This window comes from Oncorhynchus mykiss, chromosome 18 (genome assembly GCF_057628025.1).
Source record: "Oncorhynchus mykiss isolate SJ-2025 chromosome 18, ASM5762802v1, whole genome shotgun sequence".
Lineage (NCBI taxonomy): Eukaryota > Metazoa > Chordata > Actinopteri > Salmoniformes > Salmonidae > Oncorhynchus > Oncorhynchus mykiss.
The window spans coordinates 53276437-53297489 of NC_143039.1; the positions used below are offsets into that span (position 1 = coordinate 53276437).

At 45.7% G+C, this 21053-nt stretch overlaps 1 protein-coding gene across 2 annotated transcripts in view; it reads right to left on the minus strand.

The window, feature by feature from the left end:
• Positions 1 to 118: 118 nt before the first annotated feature.
• Positions 119 to 21053, minus strand: part of LOC110496365 (protein Jumonji) — an 84728-nt gene continuing 63793 nt past the window's right edge. For both annotated transcript variants that reach the window (XM_021572227.3, XM_036952932.2), the window contains 13 exons: positions 19893 to 20069; positions 14251 to 14444; positions 8949 to 10188; positions 7806 to 8320; positions 6878 to 6970; positions 6598 to 6716; positions 6408 to 6478; positions 6183 to 6297; positions 4928 to 5216; positions 4166 to 4296; positions 3681 to 3864; positions 3229 to 3336; positions 119 to 2266 (listed from right to left, as the gene is read on the minus strand). In XM_021572227.3, the coding sequence (XP_021427902.2) occupies positions 2084 to 2266; positions 3229 to 3336; positions 3681 to 3864; positions 4166 to 4296; positions 4928 to 5216; positions 6183 to 6297; positions 6408 to 6478; positions 6598 to 6716; positions 6878 to 6970; positions 7806 to 8320; positions 8949 to 10188; positions 14251 to 14444; positions 19893 to 20069 (3419 nt within the window). In that variant the 3' untranslated portion in view covers positions 119 to 2083. The remainder of the gene's footprint in view (positions 2267 to 3228; positions 3337 to 3680; positions 3865 to 4165; positions 4297 to 4927; positions 5217 to 6182; positions 6298 to 6407; positions 6479 to 6597; positions 6717 to 6877; positions 6971 to 7805; positions 8321 to 8948; positions 10189 to 14250; positions 14445 to 19892; positions 20070 to 21053) is intronic.

The window sequence follows — 21053 nt, forward strand, 5'->3', positions numbered from 1 at the left end:
TATCAGGCTTGGACCCCTAGACATGGAGTATACTTATTTGTAGAATGGCTAACTAGTTTGGTAACATGACAGCTTCAGAACACCACAACGACAGACACGCAGGTTCAAAAGAAAAGACAGTGAATTGTCTGTACGTTTTTATTAAACCTTTAGTACAAACTGCAAAAGTAAAAAAACTGGCAATATAACCAACATTAACTCTTTCCAAGTGGAAGGAAAGATGGAGACGCAGTGCTAATAAATTAACTTGCCAGACCGTGAGCAATAGTTTATACTGTAGAAAAAGAAAATTGCAAAGAAATCTGAATAAAATACATTGTAAGGCCATAAAAACTTAACCACTTTTGTTGAAAACGACCGACTTGGTTTTCATTAAATATTCCTAAAACAGTTCAGTCTTCTGTAAAGGACAACAACCAACAAACTGGATAATAGGATCACCTTGTCAGCCAACACTGGCAAGCTCAGTGCAACATGAGGAGCTACTACATTGTTGAATTTTCAGTACATTTTTGTGAACATATGTTCCCTTTTCTTTAAAAAAAGTAAAGCTAAAAGGAAAAAAAAAAAACCTTTAAAAAAAACTAGGGGGCCATAGCTACTCCATATCTTTGTCTTAGTGATGTAAGCAGCACTTAAAATGTATACACGTAACCAGAGCAACCCTGTAAGCATCAAACTCACACAGATGAAGAAACTGAAACGTAAGGCTTTTCTTCATCAAGCACTTCCTCCCTTGCTTCCTCTAATACCTTTAAAAATGGTATCATTTTCCTTCCTTCACCCCAGAAAAGGCTTGAGTATTTAAAGACATTTACAGGATTATGTACAAAAATGTATGTTGTGTTGGACCTTCTGCTAAAATAATTCATAATACATCTGAAAAAAAGGGAAAAACCTAAAATACACACCCCAAAACAAAAAAAACTTGGATTTCCATATTTCACATTTCACACCCTTTGACTAGTGACTCTACTCGCACATTAGAACAAAAACACAATCAAAATAGAAAATAATAAAATTATTAATGTTAACTGATACAGATGAAACAGTAGGACTGGAAGAATGGAATGTTAACATGATTGCACATCGAGAAGAGGAGAGCCGAGAACCCTAACCCTATGGGAGAGGAGAGCCTAGAACCCTAACGCCCTGTGGGAGAAGGGGCTAGCAGTTAGCCAGCACCCCACCTTTCTTTTGTATTGTTATACAGTAATAATAACCAACAGCACCAAAAACAATGGATCTCTTTGTTGAGTATCAGGCACAGTTTTCACTTGCTAGCGAAGGAGGCCTCCCTCCTACTACAGAGACAGAGACCAGCGGCACCGAGGTCTGTATTTCTGACATACAGCCATGGCACCTTGGTCCATTTGACATACAGCCACAGCACCCCAGGCTGTGTTTCTGACATACAGCCATGGCACCACTAGTTCCACAAGTAACAAAGAAAAAGGAAACAACGATGACAAAATAAACACAGAAGACTTCCTCAAAATCTAAAAATCAAAGCTAAAATCCCAAATAAAACAAGCCAGCCAAAACACATCTGCCTTTCAAGTTCTACCTGGCGTGGGTTAGGGAGCAACAGGCCCTGAACAACAGGAGCTTCTGCAGGCAGAGGAGAATAAAAATAACTCATCTTCAAAAACTAAAGATGAGAGAACTTTGGGTTCTACTTGTGTCATTTCAATAAAATGAAAAAAGGAGCACCTTCTCCACTCATCCCTTTGTTCACAGTTGAGTGACAGATGGCGATGGGTCTGACTGCAACACATTGGGGGGGGGGGGGGGGGGGGGGGGCAGTGACAGTGGCACAACATTTACCTGTGAACATTTCAATTAATGCTAACACCCCCCCCCCCCCCTCCCGAAAAAAAAACCTGAAAAAAACATTTTCCGTGCTAGTGCAAAAAAAGACTGCTTGCTTTCACAAGTTTGCCATACTAAGGGGGTGGGTGGGCTAGTTCGTCATAGTAAGGTTGTGTGGGAGATTTGGGGCATTATATTTTTTCTTTCTTTAAAAAAAGGACAAGTGATTCTCCAAACTAAGATGGAGGGGCAGTGGGGGGTGTTAACGTCCTCATGTGACCGCTGCAGGAGACAGGTGGGAAGAGGAGAGGCGGGACAGGGACACCTCCACGGTCTCTCTCTTCCGGGGTCCGCGTTTAGGTGGTGGTTTGATTGGGCTTGCACCGTTCCATTTCTCGGTCGTCTTCCCCAGGGCCTTACCACACACCTGCTTCACCAAGCTGTTGATCTGCTCCTGGGGGGGCAAAGGCACGGGGGGCACAGCCAGAGAATGGAGGAATTAGACAGAACATATGCGTTATAATGAACACTGCACTATAAATTAACAAATATCATATTTATCCAAACATTGCACGTTACACCACTCCGCTGTTGAAGGTTCTGATCAATTCTACCCAGATAAGAGCGGGTCATCCCAGCAACCCAAAATTGTTCCAAAAAGTTCTAATGACACAAAAACTGTCAAGTTGTGCTAATGATTATACAATTTTTGTATAAAACATTCACCTGATTGCAAGACCGTTCCCAGAACACATTTATTACATTATCTGGAAACATAAGAAACTAACTAAATAATTTTGCACGCCCAATTTTTCAGTTTTTGATTTGTTAACAAAGTTTGAAATATCAAATAAATGTCGTTCCACTTCATGATTGTGTCCCACTTGTTGTTGATTCTTCACAAAAAAATACAGTGTTATATCTTTATGTTTGAAGCCTGAAATGTGGCAAAAGGTCGCAAAGTTCAAGGGGGCCCGAATACTTTCGCAAGGCACTGTATGAGGGGAATGTTCTATGCGGGTTGTTACAGATGTTGTGGACAACATTTTTGTGAATGTTAGGAAGACATTCAAAGGATATTTAATTTAAAACATAAAAAAAATTGTAAAAAAAACATTTTATCTAAAACATTCAAATAATGTTTTCATCATAATGTTCGATAAAAGCCGAACTAGAACTTATGCCTCTATTCAATCCGTATCTTGGAAGTTCAGCCTTAAAGCCCAATTTAAAGGCAATGTTCCCACAGCGGCAGAGACAGTATTAATGTTAAATGCTGTATACGATGGCTCAATCAGAAATGTTATGATCATTTTCCATCGCGCAATCTGTAACACTTAAATTGAATAGAGCCCTTAATGGGAATGTTAGCTAATGTCCTGGGAATGTTCCCGGTTTTCTGGGATGGAATCTTACCTCATCGTAACGATACATCATCTTGAGGCCTCTGCAGGACTTGTGATTCTCCACGTATCTCAAAGCACACTCCAAACAGAAGACAACGTTCTCATTCTCCTGGACCACCTGGGATGGACATCACAACTCAGAATTCAACACATCTTTTCATGGAATGGTAAACTAAATTCATCTTTACATTTAAACCATTTAGCAGACGCTCTTATCCAGAGCGACGCACAGGAGCAATTAGGGTTAAGTGCCTTGCTCAAGAGCACATGGACAGATTTGTCACCAAGTCAGCTTATGGATTCGAACCAGCAACCTTTTGGTTACTGGCCCAATGCTCGTATCCACTAGGTTACCTGCCGCCCCGTACATGGAGTGGTTAACTACATTCACCCTTGCCCAGCACTAGCTCTAGTCCCGACCCAAATGAACCCTAGCACTATTCCCCATGGGCCAGCTCTCACCATGGACAGGTAGCAGAGGTGTTGGCAAGTCTGGCAGCGTCTCTCTGACGACTCCAGCGCCAGCCACTTCCTGGGTTTCTTGCGTCCATCACCGGGCAACAGGCTGTTATCATGTGTTCCATAGCGGGCAGAGGACAGAAGCCCTGCCTCGTACAGTTCCTGTCGTTGTCTCATCTCTATGTTCCTATTAGAGCGGAGCAACAACTCAGTGATTCAGAACACGACAATTCACAACGTTGTGATTAAAGCTCAGTACAGCAAACAGTACTATCTAAAGGTCTTTCCGCCCTGACGTAGACAGTAAGCCCACCCATTAAATCATGGAGTGTATTTGAAACAGAAGATTTCGGGATATTTTCAACTTGGCTTTGAGCACAGTTCGACTGAGCTATGTCTTCGATCATACTGGCATGGCAACAGAGGATGAAGAACAAGGCCGTGACAGCATCCAAGTTTTGATGTGCCCGGTTTCCATGGCTACCGACCTGAGGTCTTTGAGAAGGGCGGAGATCGTAGTCAGAATGTGCCCGTTCTCGCGTTTGGATTCGGCCGTGGCGATCTGGTAGAGTAACTTCTCCATGGAGAAGGGTTTGGCTATGTGCCGGCATTTCAGGTCCTACAGTGGGAAGGCAGAGAGACACTGCGTTAACACAGAACATTGACAGAATATCCTACAGCCTTTTGTATCAACCAGATCACACATGACACTACACTAATCAACAGGAACAAAAACCTGTATAGACTGTAGAGCAGTGCTGCCTAACCCTGTTCCTGGAAAGCTACAATACCCTCCTGTAGGTTTCAGCTCCAACCCCAGTTGTAACTAACCAGATTAATCTTATCAACCACCTAATTATTAGAATCAGGTGTGCTAAATTACATTTGAAGCCAAAACCTACAGGACGCAGTAGCTCTCCAGGAACAGGGTTAGGCTAGGGCTCCCGAATGGCGCAGCAGTCTAAGGCACTGCATCTCAGTGCTAGAGGCGCTAATACAGACCCTAGTTCGATCCCAGGCTATATCACTACCGTGGTCCCATAGGGCGGCGCACAATTAGGGCGGTGCACAATTGGCCCAGCGTTGTCTGGGTTAGGGGAGAGTTTGGCCGTGGTAGGCAGTCATTGTAAAATAAGAATTTGTTCTTAACTGACTTGCCTGGTTAAATCAAAATAAATAGAGACACTGTGGCAGACAATGAGCTATGTCTCTAAATGGCCACAGGGTGGCAGCTCCGGCTTCAGACTCACCTTAGCAGCCTCATATCCCAGGTTCATCCACTGTGGGGTGGCAAAATGCACAGTTTCCGACACACTGTAGCCACAGCAGACCTTGGACACAAATGTCCCGGGGAAGCAGACCACGAACTGACCGCTCTGCTGGACGGTGCGGTGGACCTTGATACCCTCTCGACAAAGCACCTCTGGAGAGATCATGATGTTCTTCTCCAGCATCTCCAGCCCTGGGGTCCCGTTGGCCTGCAGCAGTGTGTGAACCACCTTGTCAAGCTTCACCTTCTCCTCAGCAGGAATAGAATACCTGGTAGGGCGAGAGAGGACCAATCAGGCTCATGCAAGAGTGTGTGTTATGCTGAACATCGGCTGTGCTGTGTAACCCCTCAGCTTTGAACAGTCAGAGTTAAGTCGGTCTGTGCTTACGCTCTGCCTCAAAAAGTTAGAGAAAGATTGAGAATGAGATCCTAAAGAGGTGGCTTTCCTGTGGGGATCAAAGCCTGTAGACAGACTGCAGGTAGAGCTGTCTGTCTGTCTGTGGTTTCATCTGTCAAATGGAGGATGGTGATTGCATATTAGAATGAGACCGCTTTTTAACAGATTCACTGGACAACTAAGTACTCTGGGAATAGTGTAACAGACTTAAGCTTGTCCTAGGGCATCCCAAATTAGCACTTCCTGTAACTTTCGGACATTCAGACAGAATGAAAAGATGAGTGGAACATTCATACTTCATGATAGCAGGCAGTCAATTATGATGATTATGACTTGCCTTCATCTCAGGAACCTCCTAGCACATTTCTACTCACCTGTGTCACCACCAATGGGCAGGTAGCACACATGGGGAGGGAGGGGTTGGGCTGGTGGATGTCTAGAGCCACCGCCCTTTCTCAAACCCTTCATTACCATTACATTCAAGTTGGGCTAATGCAAAGAGATTAAACATTGCCTTCATAACAGGTCAATCAATACACAACACACCAACGCCTGTGGCTTTCGCTGCCACCCAGTCATTTCTTGTTGTAAGTAAATGTAGCTCTAATGCGAGCCACTTTGGCATCAATACATATTTTCAAAAGACTGGCGTGTGTTCAATGAAGGTGGAATTTGATCAGCTAATTACAAGTCTGATCCGAGTTATCAATGGCATTATGTTTTATATCACATATTCCATGTCACCTTAGAAAAACCACACATCTTTGTAATGTCTTTGTACAGTACACATGTACCTGTGAGGAGGAAGAGAGGGAGGTGGTCATGTTGGGATACTTACCAAATGCAGTCAGCACCAGTGTGTAAGTAATCAATGTATGGAAGGCGGTTTTGGTCTCGAGACCAGCATGAGGTAGAAAAGACCATGCCAATGTTCAGCCAAGGAATGGTGACCCCTACGGGGAGAGAAAAGTCCGTTTTTACATAGCAGACACCACAACAGGCATTACATTGTCTCAGAAAGACGTGTGCCTCAGGGGTGAGGATGACGGGTTGGAAATCTCACCGGGCACAGCTCCAAGATGCCGCAGAATGGATCCAGAATTATTAGGGAGGACAGTGAGGTTCCATCCATGTCTGAAACGGAGAGAAGAACAGTCATTACACAGTGGCCAGTCAAGAGATATATGTTTTAACTCTATGGTTATTACGCCACGCATTACTGTGTTTAGGGTGTGATGACATTGGGTTCTTACTTAGAAAATGGCTCTGACTTTCCCACGGGGAAGCCACTTCCGTGTGTGTTGGTGTCCACTTTCCCATAATGCACGGCCACATGGCAGTGCCTCTGCTCCACTATCCTCCAGTATTCTTGCTGTAAAGGAAGACAAATAGGAGAAGCGATAGATAAATCTGCGTACTGAACAAAACAAAAAAATGTACAGTGACTAATAAATGGAGGTCAATGGAATGCTACAGTAGTGAGCTGACCTCTACATGAAGGCCAGTAGGGATTGAGACTAGTTCCATTCTTACCTCGACCTCGGCAGCCCCAGGCTCTTTGTTAAAGCACATGATCATGGTGTTCCTGGCTATCCTGAAGAAGTTGGTGAGCGATACAGATTTCCCCTGCAACAAGAGAAGCCACATCAGGACAGTACAGCTAGCATCAAACAAAGTCAGGTACCCTGTAAACGCACGTACTGTATCGCAAGTCTCTGCAGCTGCATGTCTGTCCTGAAAGTTTCCGAGCTTGACTGTAGTTAATATGAACCTTAGCCGGGACACCTCAGAATGAAGGGGTGTTGATAGTCTATAAATCTGCCTGTACCGTCCCTGGATTTAATACCCCGCTGAAATACACCCTCTCCTCACCCCTCTTCTATGTGAGAGCTAGGTTACTGTACTGAACTCACATCTCATGGGTCTGCTTGTGTTGGGGATTTGGTTACAAGAAAAATAAGGAAAAGATTGAAATGGAATCCAGACTAGAACAGTGTTTGAGATGTCATGATCAGACAGGTTCAGAGGAAGGAGACGGTTAGAAACAACACCACAGTCAGGCTCTTCCATGGGAAGAGCAGCAGGGGCAACATCTGGGTCATGAAGCTATGGTGTGTGTGTGTGTGTGTGTGTGTGTGTGTGTGTGTGTGTGTGTGTGTGTGTGTGTGTGTGTGTGTGTGTGTGTGTGTGTGTGTGTGTGTGTCGATGTCTGGGCAGGGGTAACAGAGGCAGAGCAGAACGATGTTGAGTAGAGAGGCAGTGGCCTGCTGTCTGTGGGTCCATTTCACCCAGCTCAGCACTGACCTACATTCCATCAGCTAGAACAGAACAGAGCAGGCAGACAAACAGGAAGACTGGAGCTACACTACCAGGTTTGCCTTGTAGCACGAGCAGAGCATGAGAATAATGAACAAAAACACTCATTTAAAAAGGATGTGCAAAGTTGTTGCCCTTGCATCACCTTGTAAATACACTTGTGCTGGTCGCTGAGAACCCCCTTCTCCTCATCCTCATCTTCCTCCTGCTGTGTCATTTCCCCATTCCTCTTTTCCTGAGAGAACAGCCTCCGGCGTCCCACTTTGAGCTGCTGACTGTCCAGCTCCTTCAGCCGGCTGCACAGCTGACCGTTGCTGTGCTGCACCAGACTGCCGGCCAGCCCGTTCTTGGGCTCGTAGCGTGGCAGGGTCAGGCTCCTCTCCGTGTGGCCCTCCAGGGGCCCCCTGCGGCGCTCCAGGCCCTCCTTCTCCTGCAGCACCTCCCTCTCCAGGCGCCGGTGCTCCTCTAGGGACAGAGAGTCATAGGACAGTAGGTATTGGAGGTAGGACTCCTGCAGCTTGGCCAGCCGGTCCTGGGCTGACTTGGGGATCCGCAGCAGATCAGCTAGTTTACTCCACTTCTTCAGGTCCATAACCTGCTGCATGCCGCCCATGTCATTAATTAGCTGGAAGAACCGAGCCAGGTCCACCTCGCAGCCACCTGGGGGGAAGAGACAGATCGATGGGGTCAGATAGAGTTAACCCTAAACCCACAGCTGCCTGGGGAGAGAGAGATGGGTTGGGGTCTATGGCCATGAGTTTAACACTACTACAGTAATGATCAAATCAAATTGTATTGGTCACATACAAATATTTAGCAGATGTTATTGTGGGTGTAGCGAAATTCTTGTGTTCCTCGCGACAACAGTGCAGTAGTATGATAGCACTACAAATTTGGACCGTATTCTCAAACTGATTCAGTAAACATTTATTTCAGCCATATAGACTGACTGGGCTAGAGGCTGTTTAAAACACATCAAGCTGCTGAGTGAGAAATCTAAAATGACAGACAAGCTGCTGGGTATAGTTATATTGTCTCAGACATACAGGCCACATCTGAACACTGATATTGACCTCACAGTATAAATACCAGATACGGTTGGTGGAATGCAACAAACATTTTATTGGATTGTCAATAATGTCGATACCCAATTTTTGTGATGTTTGCTAAAGAGGTCCGTTTTGCGACAGTCGACCAGCCTATGTGAGTGTGTCTGACTGTCAGACTAACTGATGACCAGTGTTAGGGTAGTGTTGCTGGTAAAGTATGGACAGTCAGTAAGACTCACCGATGAGTGGGGGGTCTTCCATGGTGATGCCCTGAGATTTGAGATGCTTCTTGATGCAGGCTAGCCTCTGTACGTTGGGGCCCCAGCGACGGCCCAGCTTGTGTATGCGCTGCACCTGGGTCACAAAGCGCATCTCATCGTTCAGTTTGCACTCTGGGCGCCAGTCAGCCGGGGGAACCACCCGACACAGTCCGCAGGGCTCCGCCCCCTCCCGCACAGAGTCCAGGTACACCAGGGGGTCCTGGAACTCCCGCTGGGTGGGACAGAACTCTGGTGCCTCACCCAACGCTGCCCAGCTCGCCCTGCTCCTCTCCGCCCTCTCCCTCTCTTTATCCCGCTCCTTCTCCCTTTCCCACTCCCTGTCAGGCCGGGGCTCTGCTGGTTTGTGAGGGGTATGCCCGGGGGTGTGGCCAGGCGACTCTGAGGTAGTTGAGCGGTTAAGGGTGTGGTTAGGGTTAGAGGCAGCCTGCGCCCGGTGCTGTGCTTGTCTGATGAACATCAACTTGCCGGCTGACGCTCGCTTGGGCCGCTGACGCCCTGGCTCTGGATTGGCTAGTGGTGTGGAGGGAGGGGGTGGGGCTAGCAGGGAGTGGGGAGGAGTGGTTTCCATGACGATGTGTCCATTAGGGACCGAGGCCTTGCCCTGACACGCTTTCTTACTGCGTGTCTCCAGAGGGCTGGTCTGGTGCTTGGTCTTACCGTCCAGGGGGCTGCTCTGGTTCTGTTTGGTCTTCTTACGGTTGGGGTTAGTCTCCAGGACGACCAGCTTACCCTGGGAGTCAGCCACCGCCCCGATGGCAGCCACCGCCACCTCCAGCCTCCGCTTGGAGTTCCTCAGTCCCTCACGCCCCTGCCTGCCCACCTCCTGCTTGGCACAGAGGTGCCCGTTGAAGCGCACTCCGCCCCCGTTGGTCACCTTGTGCACCCCATTGGATAATAGCACCTGTTTGCTTGTTTTTGCTTTGCTATTCTGGGCTTTTCCTGAGTTGGAGAGGGGGAGTCGCTGGTGGCGCTGGAGGTGGTTGTGGTGGTGATTGTTGCTATGGGCTCTATGGGTAGCAGCAGTGCTGTGTTTGCGCTTGTTCAGTTTGGTTTTCTTGACCATTTCTCGTTTTCCTTTGGTGTGTGTGACGAGGCCATTCACAGTTTTGGACGGCAGTCTGAAGTCTTTCGGTTTTTTGGCACCGGCCGTGTGCATGCCTGTCTGGGACGCCCGTGTGACTCCGTTCACTTTAGAGACCTGAGAGTGGGAGGCGAGAGAGAGAGACCAGAAACATGGAGTTGTTTATTCACATACTGTAGTGCAGCAACATAGAACACAGAATCACTGCACTAACACTCTCGGGAGCTGGCGATTGACATTGAAGTAAAAACTCCAAGCAAACATTAACTCGCAGAAAAGGCTATAAAAGTAAAGAGTTAGGGTTAGAACTAAATGCTATGCGGAAATTGCTGCCATTCATTAAAGCCTATACAGGGTTGCTGTACTTTCAAATCAGCTAGTTATAGACAAACACTTTTCTCACAGGGCAAAAAACAGATCAGTATCAGCTTCAACAGATGAAAAAGCCATCCTGGCCCTAACATGGAGAGTGAGGTTCACTTCAGAGCCAACTGCTGTATGTACAAAACGGGTTACTACTTAAAACCCCATCCCAGCAGAAAGCCAGTTTTATTTGGTATGGTTTCCTTAACCTCTTTAATGGCGAAAAAAAAAAAAAAATTTTTTGCAGATCTGAGAACCCCTGCTGAACATGTGAGCTCTAATGTAGGTAGTTTGGGTTACATCGGGGACCTCACTGGCTAATGGCAGCTGGGGGAATAAAGCCACCCAGACCCACCAGTGGAAGAAGCAGAGTCGACTCTCTCTCAGTTCCCTCTCTCCCGTCATGTTTTTTTACTTGCCCTAGTTTTAGTGCTGCCCCTAAACCACCCTGCCCCAGAACATGATACAGACTAGCATCAACCTGAACGGGAACAAACGTCATTCATGTTAATATACGTGTGTGTGTGTGTGTGTGTGTGTGTGTAGTAAAATAGAAAAGTTGTGTGTAGTCAAAACAGAGGGGATGTCTGGACTGAGACCCTGGGGTTTCTGGCAGCTGGACACCAGCTTTCTGCTTAGACCCCACTAGCTACTCTGTTCTTCCCACTGCATCCCTGTCCGTTTGAGTAGCACCCTGTTGTAAGTGAACCTAGTAGCCCTGCTGTAAGCGAACTATGCAGAGGAGATGAGAGGATGGCGTTATCGAACCAGCGAGGTGCCAGAGGGAAGTGACAGCAGGCTTGACGGCTGCGTTTGAAGCAGGGCCGCAGCTGTATTGTATTCCTATCAGGTGCAGCCAGCACAAAGAGAGGCTATTAAAAGATAAGGGGAGTGAAATGTGACCCCCTTCATCAATCCTGTCCCCTTCCACTCCAACAGTGGAAAAATACAGAGGATAGAGAGCGAGAGGGGGGAGAAGGGAGGGGAGAGAGAGAGAGGGGAGTTGACAGCAAGAGAGGCGACAGAGAGAGAGGAGACGAGAGACACACAGAATGCCTACACATTCCATCACCTACAGAGAGATCCACCTAGAAAAGAGGCCCCTCAGCCAGCTGGTTCTGGTGCTCTGTTCACAAAGACCCCACAGAGCCCCAGGACAGCAACACAATTTGACCCAAACAAATTATGAAAAAGGCAAAAAGATATCTAATTGACACTGGAAAGAATCAACCAAAAAAAAGCATATTTGACCACAGTGACTGACGCAAAATTAAGAAAATCCATTGCTATTGAGAGAGGCCGCCTTAGGCAGACCTGGCTCTCAAGAGAAGACAGGCTTTGTGCACACTGCCCACAAAATGAGGTGGAAACTGAGCTGCACTTCCTAACCTCCTGTCCAATGTATGACCACCTTAGGAGATACACATTTCCCACAGATCCTATGGACCCACAATGAAAAAAAAAAAACATTGATCAACTCCCATATCTGTTCAGTGTGCAATCACAGCAGCAAGATGTGTTCCGTTGCCATGAGAAAAATGGCAACCAGTGAAGCAAACAAACAAACATTGTAAATACCACCAATAATTTGTTTATTTATCGTCGCCTACTATTCATACTACAACTATTTGCACATTGCTAACACACTGTACATAGCGGATAATATAACACTTGAAATGTCTATCATTTTCAAACCTTTGAGAGTGCAATGTTACTGATCGGTTTTGAGTTATAACTTTTATTTATTTCACTTGCTTAGGTAATGTAAACACGTTTCGCATGCCAATAAAGCCCCTTGTATTTTTGAGAGAGAAAGAACGGAGTCGCCCCGGCAGGCCAGAGTGATGATGTCTAAACGCAGCGTGACCTCTACCAAGGGCTCGAAACATAACGCAAAGAACCAACGAACACATCAAATTCTAGAACTCTAGAAGGTCAGGGTCATAACCAAAGATGAAATAAGACTCTCAATACTTCCGTCTGCAGAATTTAAACACCTTCCTTTAGGGTCAAACTCATCCGTTTGGCCTCGAAGACCAAAGTAATAGAAACAGAAAGCCAGTCAGCCAACTGTGACTGAACAGATTTCCTGACAAGAAGGCACAGCGGGCTGGGTGGTGGTCTACTTTAGTTTCACCACTAGAGAGCTCACCGGCACTGTGCTGCTGCACAAGCCTTGAGGGTTGGTGTGCACGTGAGCCCTGGCCTTGCACTGTAATAGTCTGGTCCGAGGCAGAGGAGAGAAAAGAGGAGAGGGAGAGAGAAGACGGGCTATATCCCAGCCCCATGGAGCAGGAAAAGGCCCCATATTACTGTAGAAAGCACCAAAAGACTGGTGAGAACGAAGGAGAAAATTCAGTGCCGGAAACAGAGGTGAGAGGGGGAGAGAGAACGAGAACAGAAACACAGCCAACCCTCTGAAGTGGATTTTGGTCACACGTGAGTGGGAAGAGGGGGGGTGGCGGGGGATGGGCCAGGATGACATCATGTGTTGCTAAAGCCAATCTGCAGGATGGCGAGAAGATTCACATGGAACATCTGCAACTCAGCTGCTTATAGGAACAGACTGGATCCATCTCAACAAACAGACTGGATCAGGAAGAGGAGCTGGAAACGTAACCCTTCCAATGCTTAGAGAAACACACACACACACACACACACAAAATGTGATAGCTGAAAAGATGTGGCCTTCGTCTTCATGAATAGCCTTCAGAATATTGACTTTTAAACTGAGACAGAAAGGTCAACGGGATACCGGAGCAGCAACCCAATATGCCTGTGCAATTAACATTCCTCAGTTTGGATCTCATCGAACATCATGACTCTGGCTTACTCTAACTGCTATACAACAGGGCCATTGGGTTCTTGTATGATAAGAATTTAACCTATGGCTGATTTCCTTCCACAGATAAGGGATCCTGATGCTTTCGGGCCAGGGGATTGGACATCAGCCTGCTGCTGCACTCACAGTTAATATCAGAAAACACAAAATGCTAATACCTCAAAATGATTGGAGCTCTGTTGCCAAGGATGGTAAATCTGCCAGCATAACACATGAACAGAGGTAAAGAGTAAGGAGAGAGAGGGGGGGGGGGTAATCAGAAGGAGATAGCAAAAGCAGAGAGATGAGGGCAGAAGGAGGGGGGATAGAACAAAGGCCAATAACTTGAGCGTAGTTTGTCTTGGCTCTCCCCTGCTCATTGAGATTCATTGTTCCTTAATTAGCCAGTTGGCGGTACTTAAAACCGACAGGCCCGGCATCAACATGAGACAGCGTGGCTCGGCCACGTCTGCTGGCCGTCTGGGAGAGCTGCTAGTCTTGATGCTACCCTCTCTGACGAGGCAAAGCCCCCAGCACTCCATTCTGATTAGTTCATGCAGTTGTCAGAAGCACAATGTGCTTTTTGAGCCGAGTCAAAGTTACTCTCCATCCTCCTCCCGACCTCTCCTCCTTAGAGCTATTTTAAACCAACAGAACGTCTTGGACAGGAAGGCAGCTTTCACAACCCAGCCTCAGTACTAAATATAGTAGCAGACTGAAATACAATCATTACACGGAGACAAAGGGAGGAGAGGAGCTCAGGGATTTCACACAACACTGAGCATGCTGCTATCATGTTACTCTATTAATGTATAATCTTTTTTTATCATAACACATTACTGCACTTCTAATGACGATAATGTCTGCTCTTTAATCACGCGCCTGGTGGCTACGGAGGCATGCTGGTCAGCCATCTTTATGACCATTAGAGAGTTACATATTAGCCAAATCAACGAAGCATACTGTTCAGGCATTGATGAAGTATGATACAGTACCTGCTTGCTGAGCTCCTCTGCGGCCCTCCTGTGGGGCAGTCCGTTGGTAGTGTGGCCCCTGGCTGTAGCCTTTAGCTGGCTGAGGGCCTGCTCCCTCCGGGCCTCGGCTCTCTCACTGCGCTCTCTCACCTGCACCCACTCCTTCCCTCTGGGCTTGGGGCTGTCTCGGGGCGCCTTGCTGGGGCCGTTCAACACTGAACCAACAGGAAAGAAAGATGGATCTTAGATCAGCTTAGGAGGTTGAACACCGGAGCAACAGAGGAAAATATGATTTCAGGGCAGTGTAGGAGGGATGCTGCTGGCTTACAGTGCCTTCAGAAAGTATTCATACCCCGTGACTTATTCCACATTCTGTTGTGTTACAGCCTGAATTCAAAATGGATTAAATACAAACGTCTCACCCATTTACACACAATACCCCATAATGACAAAGTGAAAACATGTTTATTAAAATGTATTGAAAATGAAATATATACATCTAATTTACATAAGTAAATAGAAGCACATTTGGCAGAGAATACAGCTGTGAGTCTTTCTGGGTAAGTCTAAGAGCTTTCCACATCTGGATTGTACAACATTTGCCCATTATCGTTTTCAAAATTCTTTAAGTTCTGTCAAATTGGTTGTTGATCATCGCTAGACAACCGTTTTCAGGTCATGCCATAGATTTTCAAGCATATTTAAAGTCAGAACTTTAACTCTGCCACTCAGGAGCATTCAATGTCTTCCTGGTTACCAACTCCAGTGTAGATTTGGCCTTGTGTTTTAGGTTATTGTACTGCTGAAAGGTGAATTCATCTCCCAGTGTCTGGTGGAAAGCAGACAACCAGGTTTTCCTCTTGGATTTTACCTGTGCTGAGCTCCGTTCTGTTTCTTTTATATCCTGAAAAACTCTCGTCCTTAATGATTACAAGCATACCCATAACATGATGCAGCCACCACTATGCTTGAAAATATGGAGAACGGTACTCCGTAATGTGTTGTATTCAGGACAAAAAAGTGAATTGCTTTGCCACAATTTTTTGCAGTATTATTTTAGTGCCATGTTGCAAATAGGATGTATGTTTTGGAATATTTTTATTCTGTTCAGGCATCCTCCTTTTCACTCTGTCAATTAGGTTAGTATTGTGGAGTAACTACAATGTTGTTCATCCATCCTCAGTTTTCTCCTATCACAGCCATTCAACTCTAAATTGTTTTTAAAAAGTTACCATTGGCCTGTATCTTTGATGTGACTGGGTGTATTGATACACCATCTAAAGTGTAATTAATAACTTCACCATGCTCAAAGGGATATTCAATGTCTGCTTTTTTATGTTTACCCATCTACCAATAGGTGCCCTTCTTTATGAGGCATTGGAAAACCTCCCTGGTCTTTGTGGTAGAATCTGTGTTTGAAATTCACTGCTCGACTGAGGGACCTTAACGACAATTATATATGTGAGGTACAGAGATGAGGAAGTTATTCAAAATTCATGTTAAACACTATCATTGCACAAAATGAGAGTACATGGAACTTAAGCAATACTCTTGAAAGTGTTTAGGCTTGCCATAAAGGGGTTTAATACTTATTGACTCAAGACATTTCAGCTTTTCTTTAGTAATTAATTTGTAAAAAATAAAAACAACAATTCCACTGACATTATGGTGTATTGTGTGTAGGCCAGTGAGGCAAAACATTTTTTTTTAACATTTAATCCATTTCAAATTCAGGCTGTAACAAAATGTGGAAAAAGTCAAGGGTTGTGAATACTTTCTGAAGGCACTGTGTATATTAAAACTTTAACAAGAATTTATAATTTCAATGAAATATTTCCTCCAGTCTTGTACAGTGACTTGTGGTGAACATTATATTGGTCAAGCAGCAGACGACAGCCCTGCTAACCTCAGACTAGAGCAGAAGCATTGATATTAGCCGTCTGAACCATTCCAATTAACACATTCAATAGCTCTCTTTATATTTTATGGAGGTTCACATTTATTTATTTATTTTACAGTGTTTTAATATCAACAGTCGCTGGCGTTTATAAAACGACATGGTTCGTTCTCTTCCCCCCGTCTGTCTAAGTCCCTTCAGCGTTTTGAAAAGCTACTGGAAAACTGAACTCAATAAAAAGGTGTTTAATTTAGAAAATGTAAACATGGCTGGGGTTAGCAAGGTGCAGGGTAATGAAAGCAGAGCTCTATGATTTCTCACTCGGTGCACAGCAGCTCAAATAAACTACTGAAGTACTGCCCACGCTACATTTTAAAAGTGTCACATCTGACACACGGCCTTATAGTGTACTGTACTGGCCAGGTATAACACTGTACTGTGATACAGGCTTCTATGGTACTTACAGACCAGGCCTAACACTGTACTGGGATACAGGCTTCTATGGTACTTACAGACCAGGCCTAACACTGTACTGGGATACAGGCTTCTATGGTACTTACAGACCAGGCCTAACACTGTACTGTGATACAGGCTTCTATGGTACTTACAGACCAGGCCTAACACTGTACTGGGATACAGGCTTCTATGGTACTTACAGACCAGGCCTAACACTGTACTGTGATACAGGCTTCTATGGTACTTACAGACCAGGCCTAACACTGTACTGGGATACAGGCTTCTATGGTACTTACAGACCAGGCTTAATACTGTACTGGGATACAGGCTTCTATGGTACTTACAGACCAGGCTTAATACTGTACTGGGATACAGGCTTCTATGGTACTTACAGACCAGGCCTAACACTGTACTGGGATACAGGCTTCTATGGTACTTACAGACCAGGCCTAACACTGTACTGGGATACAGGCTTCTATGGTACTTACAGACCAGGCCTAACACTGTACTGGGATACAGGCTTCTATGGTACTTACAGACCAGGCTTAATACTGTACTGGGATACAGGCTTCTATGGTACTTACAGACCAGGCCTAACACTGTACTGTGATACAGGCTTCTATGGTACTTACAGACCAGGCTTAATACTGTACTGGGATACAGGCTTCTATGGTACTTACAGACCAGGCCTAACACTGTACTGGGATACAGGCTTCTATGGTACTTACAGACCAGGCCTAACACTGTACTGTGATACAGGCTTCTATGGTACTTACAGACCAGGCCTAACACTGTACTGGGATACAGGCTTCTATGGTACTTACAGACCAGGCCTAACACTGTACTGGGCGCAGTGGCGACCAGTCTTTTTTGTGTGCCTGTTTTGCATGTTAATTTGGCATTAATACGTCACATATCAGTTTGCAAACAATGCAAAAGTAATACTAATCGTTGAGTTAATAAAGCTGCATACAAACTTGGTCTCTTTTTGACTTTCTTAAGAAAGGCAGCTCTAAACTGCAGGTGTTTCAGCCCAAGCTCAGTGCCTTCCGTGGTGGGGCAGCCAGTGGACAATACGTAGCGTTGGGGTTGGTAATGTTCTTTAGCTGCACCGTGATTGGCTCAGTGTTCAGTCAGTCATGTGGACACTCCGTCACTGCGACATCTATGGGTAATGCTCGAAAACTCAAGCCCCTTGGGTGCTGCCATAGAGCTATATTAGAAGAAACCAACCAAGGCAGCTCAAGGTCATTGGCCACAAATAAAATGAGGTCAAATCACATATGTACAGTAGCGTTGATTGGACTGATACTTTCAAAATCTTAGCTAGCGGTCATCATTAATCAAGTCGACATCTACTGGCAAATCTTTTTCAGTCCTTGTCATATGAAGAGAACATTACAACAGTTGGAAATCGCAAATTCTACCATCAGTGCCTAACTGCAAGCATTGCAAAGCAATCATTAGCCTGCTATTCAGTGGAGTGGCTGTGTGGTCCAAGTCTGGGTTTTCCAAGCTTAAAATGATAAACATTCAACATTGGCCATGCTGTCAATCCAGCATGACTTCTGCCACACTCAAAACCTGGAAATCTCCGACTTCAGTGAGTTCAAGACAACTGGGAACTTGGAAGAAAACAAGCTCAGACTGGGAAAATACATTTGAACATTAATCTAAATCAGAATTGCAAGGGCCTCTTTCGAGAGCTCCAACCTGAAGATCACTTACGTCATCATGATTCGACCTTGCCCCCCCCCCCCCCAAGTTATCTTGAAAGCACCATAAATCAAGAGAATACCAGACTTTGATGACAAAATGTTCCCATAAAAGGAGCGACGCATCACCTTCCTGTTCAAGGGAGCACAGCAAGGCGAGTCCAAAAATATCTTGTATAAATGATGTGATATGCCAGAGCGATATGTATACTGTAGCTAAGAAAGTAATACTAAGTGTATGTTGGGTAGTGAGCTGTTAGTAGCCCATGAGCCCATGTTATGAATTGTCGCTGTACATTTCAAAAGTGCTGAACAAATGGTTATATCGACTACGTCCGTCCTAGCGCACTCGTTAATGTCTTAATCGAAATTACAGATTGCCTCCTACAAGCTCGTTGTCCCCTTATGCCATTGTTTGTACATCTCAATTGTCCGTAGAAACCACATTTGTTTAAGTCCGCTGATAGCCAGGTGTCGCGGTGGTATGGTGTTGGGACGGCTGTTGAAGCTGTACCAACAGCAGAGCACCATGTAGGCCATAACAAGTTTGTCACCATTATAGTGCAATTCATGTACTGTCTAGTGGCTTTGCTGGCATGCATGTAAAGGAAGTTTTCCCGACCCAGATATACATGCTAAAAATGGCCACTGACTGAGAGACAGGCTTCTCAGGTACTTGGAACTAAGAACACTGGCCTTGTTTCCATGGGGATTGCCTGGGCTGGTGGATCTGGTGTCACAGGGAGGAGGACGACAAAGTCAGGAACATTGCACTGTACTTACAAGTGTGTGTGTGTTTCTATAATAACCACTGAAAGTTGCTGAGCAACACCAAGCATATGCCACTGATAACATGTAGCTATTTATTGCGTGGCTTTGCCTGCTTGTAGCCTTCATCACCACTGACACATTGTGTTTTAACATGACGTGTTTCATTAAGACAAGCTCCCCTCAGAACCACACACAGTGTGTGTGTGTGTGTGTGTGTGTGTGTGTGTGTGTGTGTGTGTGTGTGTGTGTGTGTGTGTGTGTGTGAGAGAGAGAGCGGTGGAGCTTTGGGGTGTGTGCTCCTTGTTTTCCATCCCTGTTCCCCTCCTCCCTGGCCAGCTGTGAGCTGAATGCATAAACACCTTGTTACCGCTGTTCCCTCCTAGTGTTAATTGGAGTGGAAAGATGGAATGCTCCCTGCCACACTCCCATGTGAGTTCCTCAGTCTCCACGCTCTCCCTTTCCCTACCTCCCTCCATCCAACTCAGCCATGCTCGGTTGCAGACAGCTCTAACCGTGTGGGTCTCTTGTGCACATCAGGTCCATTTGAACCAATCCACCCGTTTTCCTTCTTCCCTCAATCATGATTGGTCAGTGTTAAATGTCTGTTGTGATTGGTCAGAGTGGGGTGTGGTACCGTGCTCTATTGCATGTACAGAGTTCTATATAGACTAAGGGAGCTGGGAGTATGACGGCTGAAGCGTCGCACTGTGGCCGTTGACAGCGTGTTTCCCGGGAGGTTCAGGGTTGGGTAGGTGAGAAAGAGGATAGTTTCGTAGGGTTAAGGTTAGCATTGAGGTTAGGTAAGTAAGAGGACATTGTCATACCGTGGCCATTGACGGCGTGTTTCCCTTGGGGTTTGCCCTTCCTGGGCGTGGACTGACAGGACGTAGATGCCACGCTGACGTCTGGCTTTACATCCTCGTACTCCTCTTCATCATCCAGTGCATCTTCATCCTGAGAGCTCCCAAAGTACGCCATGTTACTGGGCAACACTGATGACCCTAGGAGAGAGAGAACAGTGTTAAAACTAGTGAGAACCTACCAAGCAGATATGAGAGAGCCTTCTGACAGAGTGTAGTGTGCTGGCAAACAGTACTGTAAAATCACAGCATCCCAGAAAATGTAAAAAAATTAAATAAACAGGTGATATTAAATCTCCTCTCCCTCCTGCCTTTTCCTTGCTCTTCTGTGTTAACATGCATAACAATTCCCATTGTCTGCGCCATGTTCCAGTGTCTCTCAAATTATATAGGAGTGCGACCGGTGCATTATGGGACACTGGGAACACACACTAGATAATTGAATAAATACAGGTGAGTCATAGGTATGTCGATATGAATGATTTAACACTGCAATAGAACGTTCATAGGGTGCAGAATACTAATAGTGTTGACAGTGTATAGGTCCTTATGTGGTCCTACACCCGTAGTTCACCTATAACCCCTAGAGCAGGGGTCATCAAGTAGATTGAGCAGCGGGCAGATCTTTTCTTGAGCTGGCAGCTTCATTAATTGTACCCACAAAAACACCAGTCTCAATGTCAACAGTGAAGAGGCAACTCAGGGATGTTGGTCTTCTAGGCAGAATTCCTCTGCCCAGTGTGTGTGTTCTTTTGCCCATCTTTTATTTTTATTGGCTAGACTGAGATATGGCGTTTTCTTTGCAATTCTGCCAAGAACGCCAGCATCCCGGAGTTGCCTCTTCACTGTTGACGTAGAGACTGGTGTTTTGCGTGGACTATTTAACGAAGCTGCCAGTTGAGGACTTGTGAGGCGTCTGTTTCTCAAACTAGACACTAATTTAATTGTCCTCTTGCACAGTTGTGCACCAGGGCCTTCCACTCGTCTTTTTATTCTGGTTAGAGCCAGTTTGCCCTGTTCTGAGAAACATCTCAGCCGCGAAGTCGTAGGCCACACAAGCTCACAGAACAGGACCGCCGAGTGCTGAAGCTCGTAAAAATTGTTCATCATCGGTTGCAACACTCA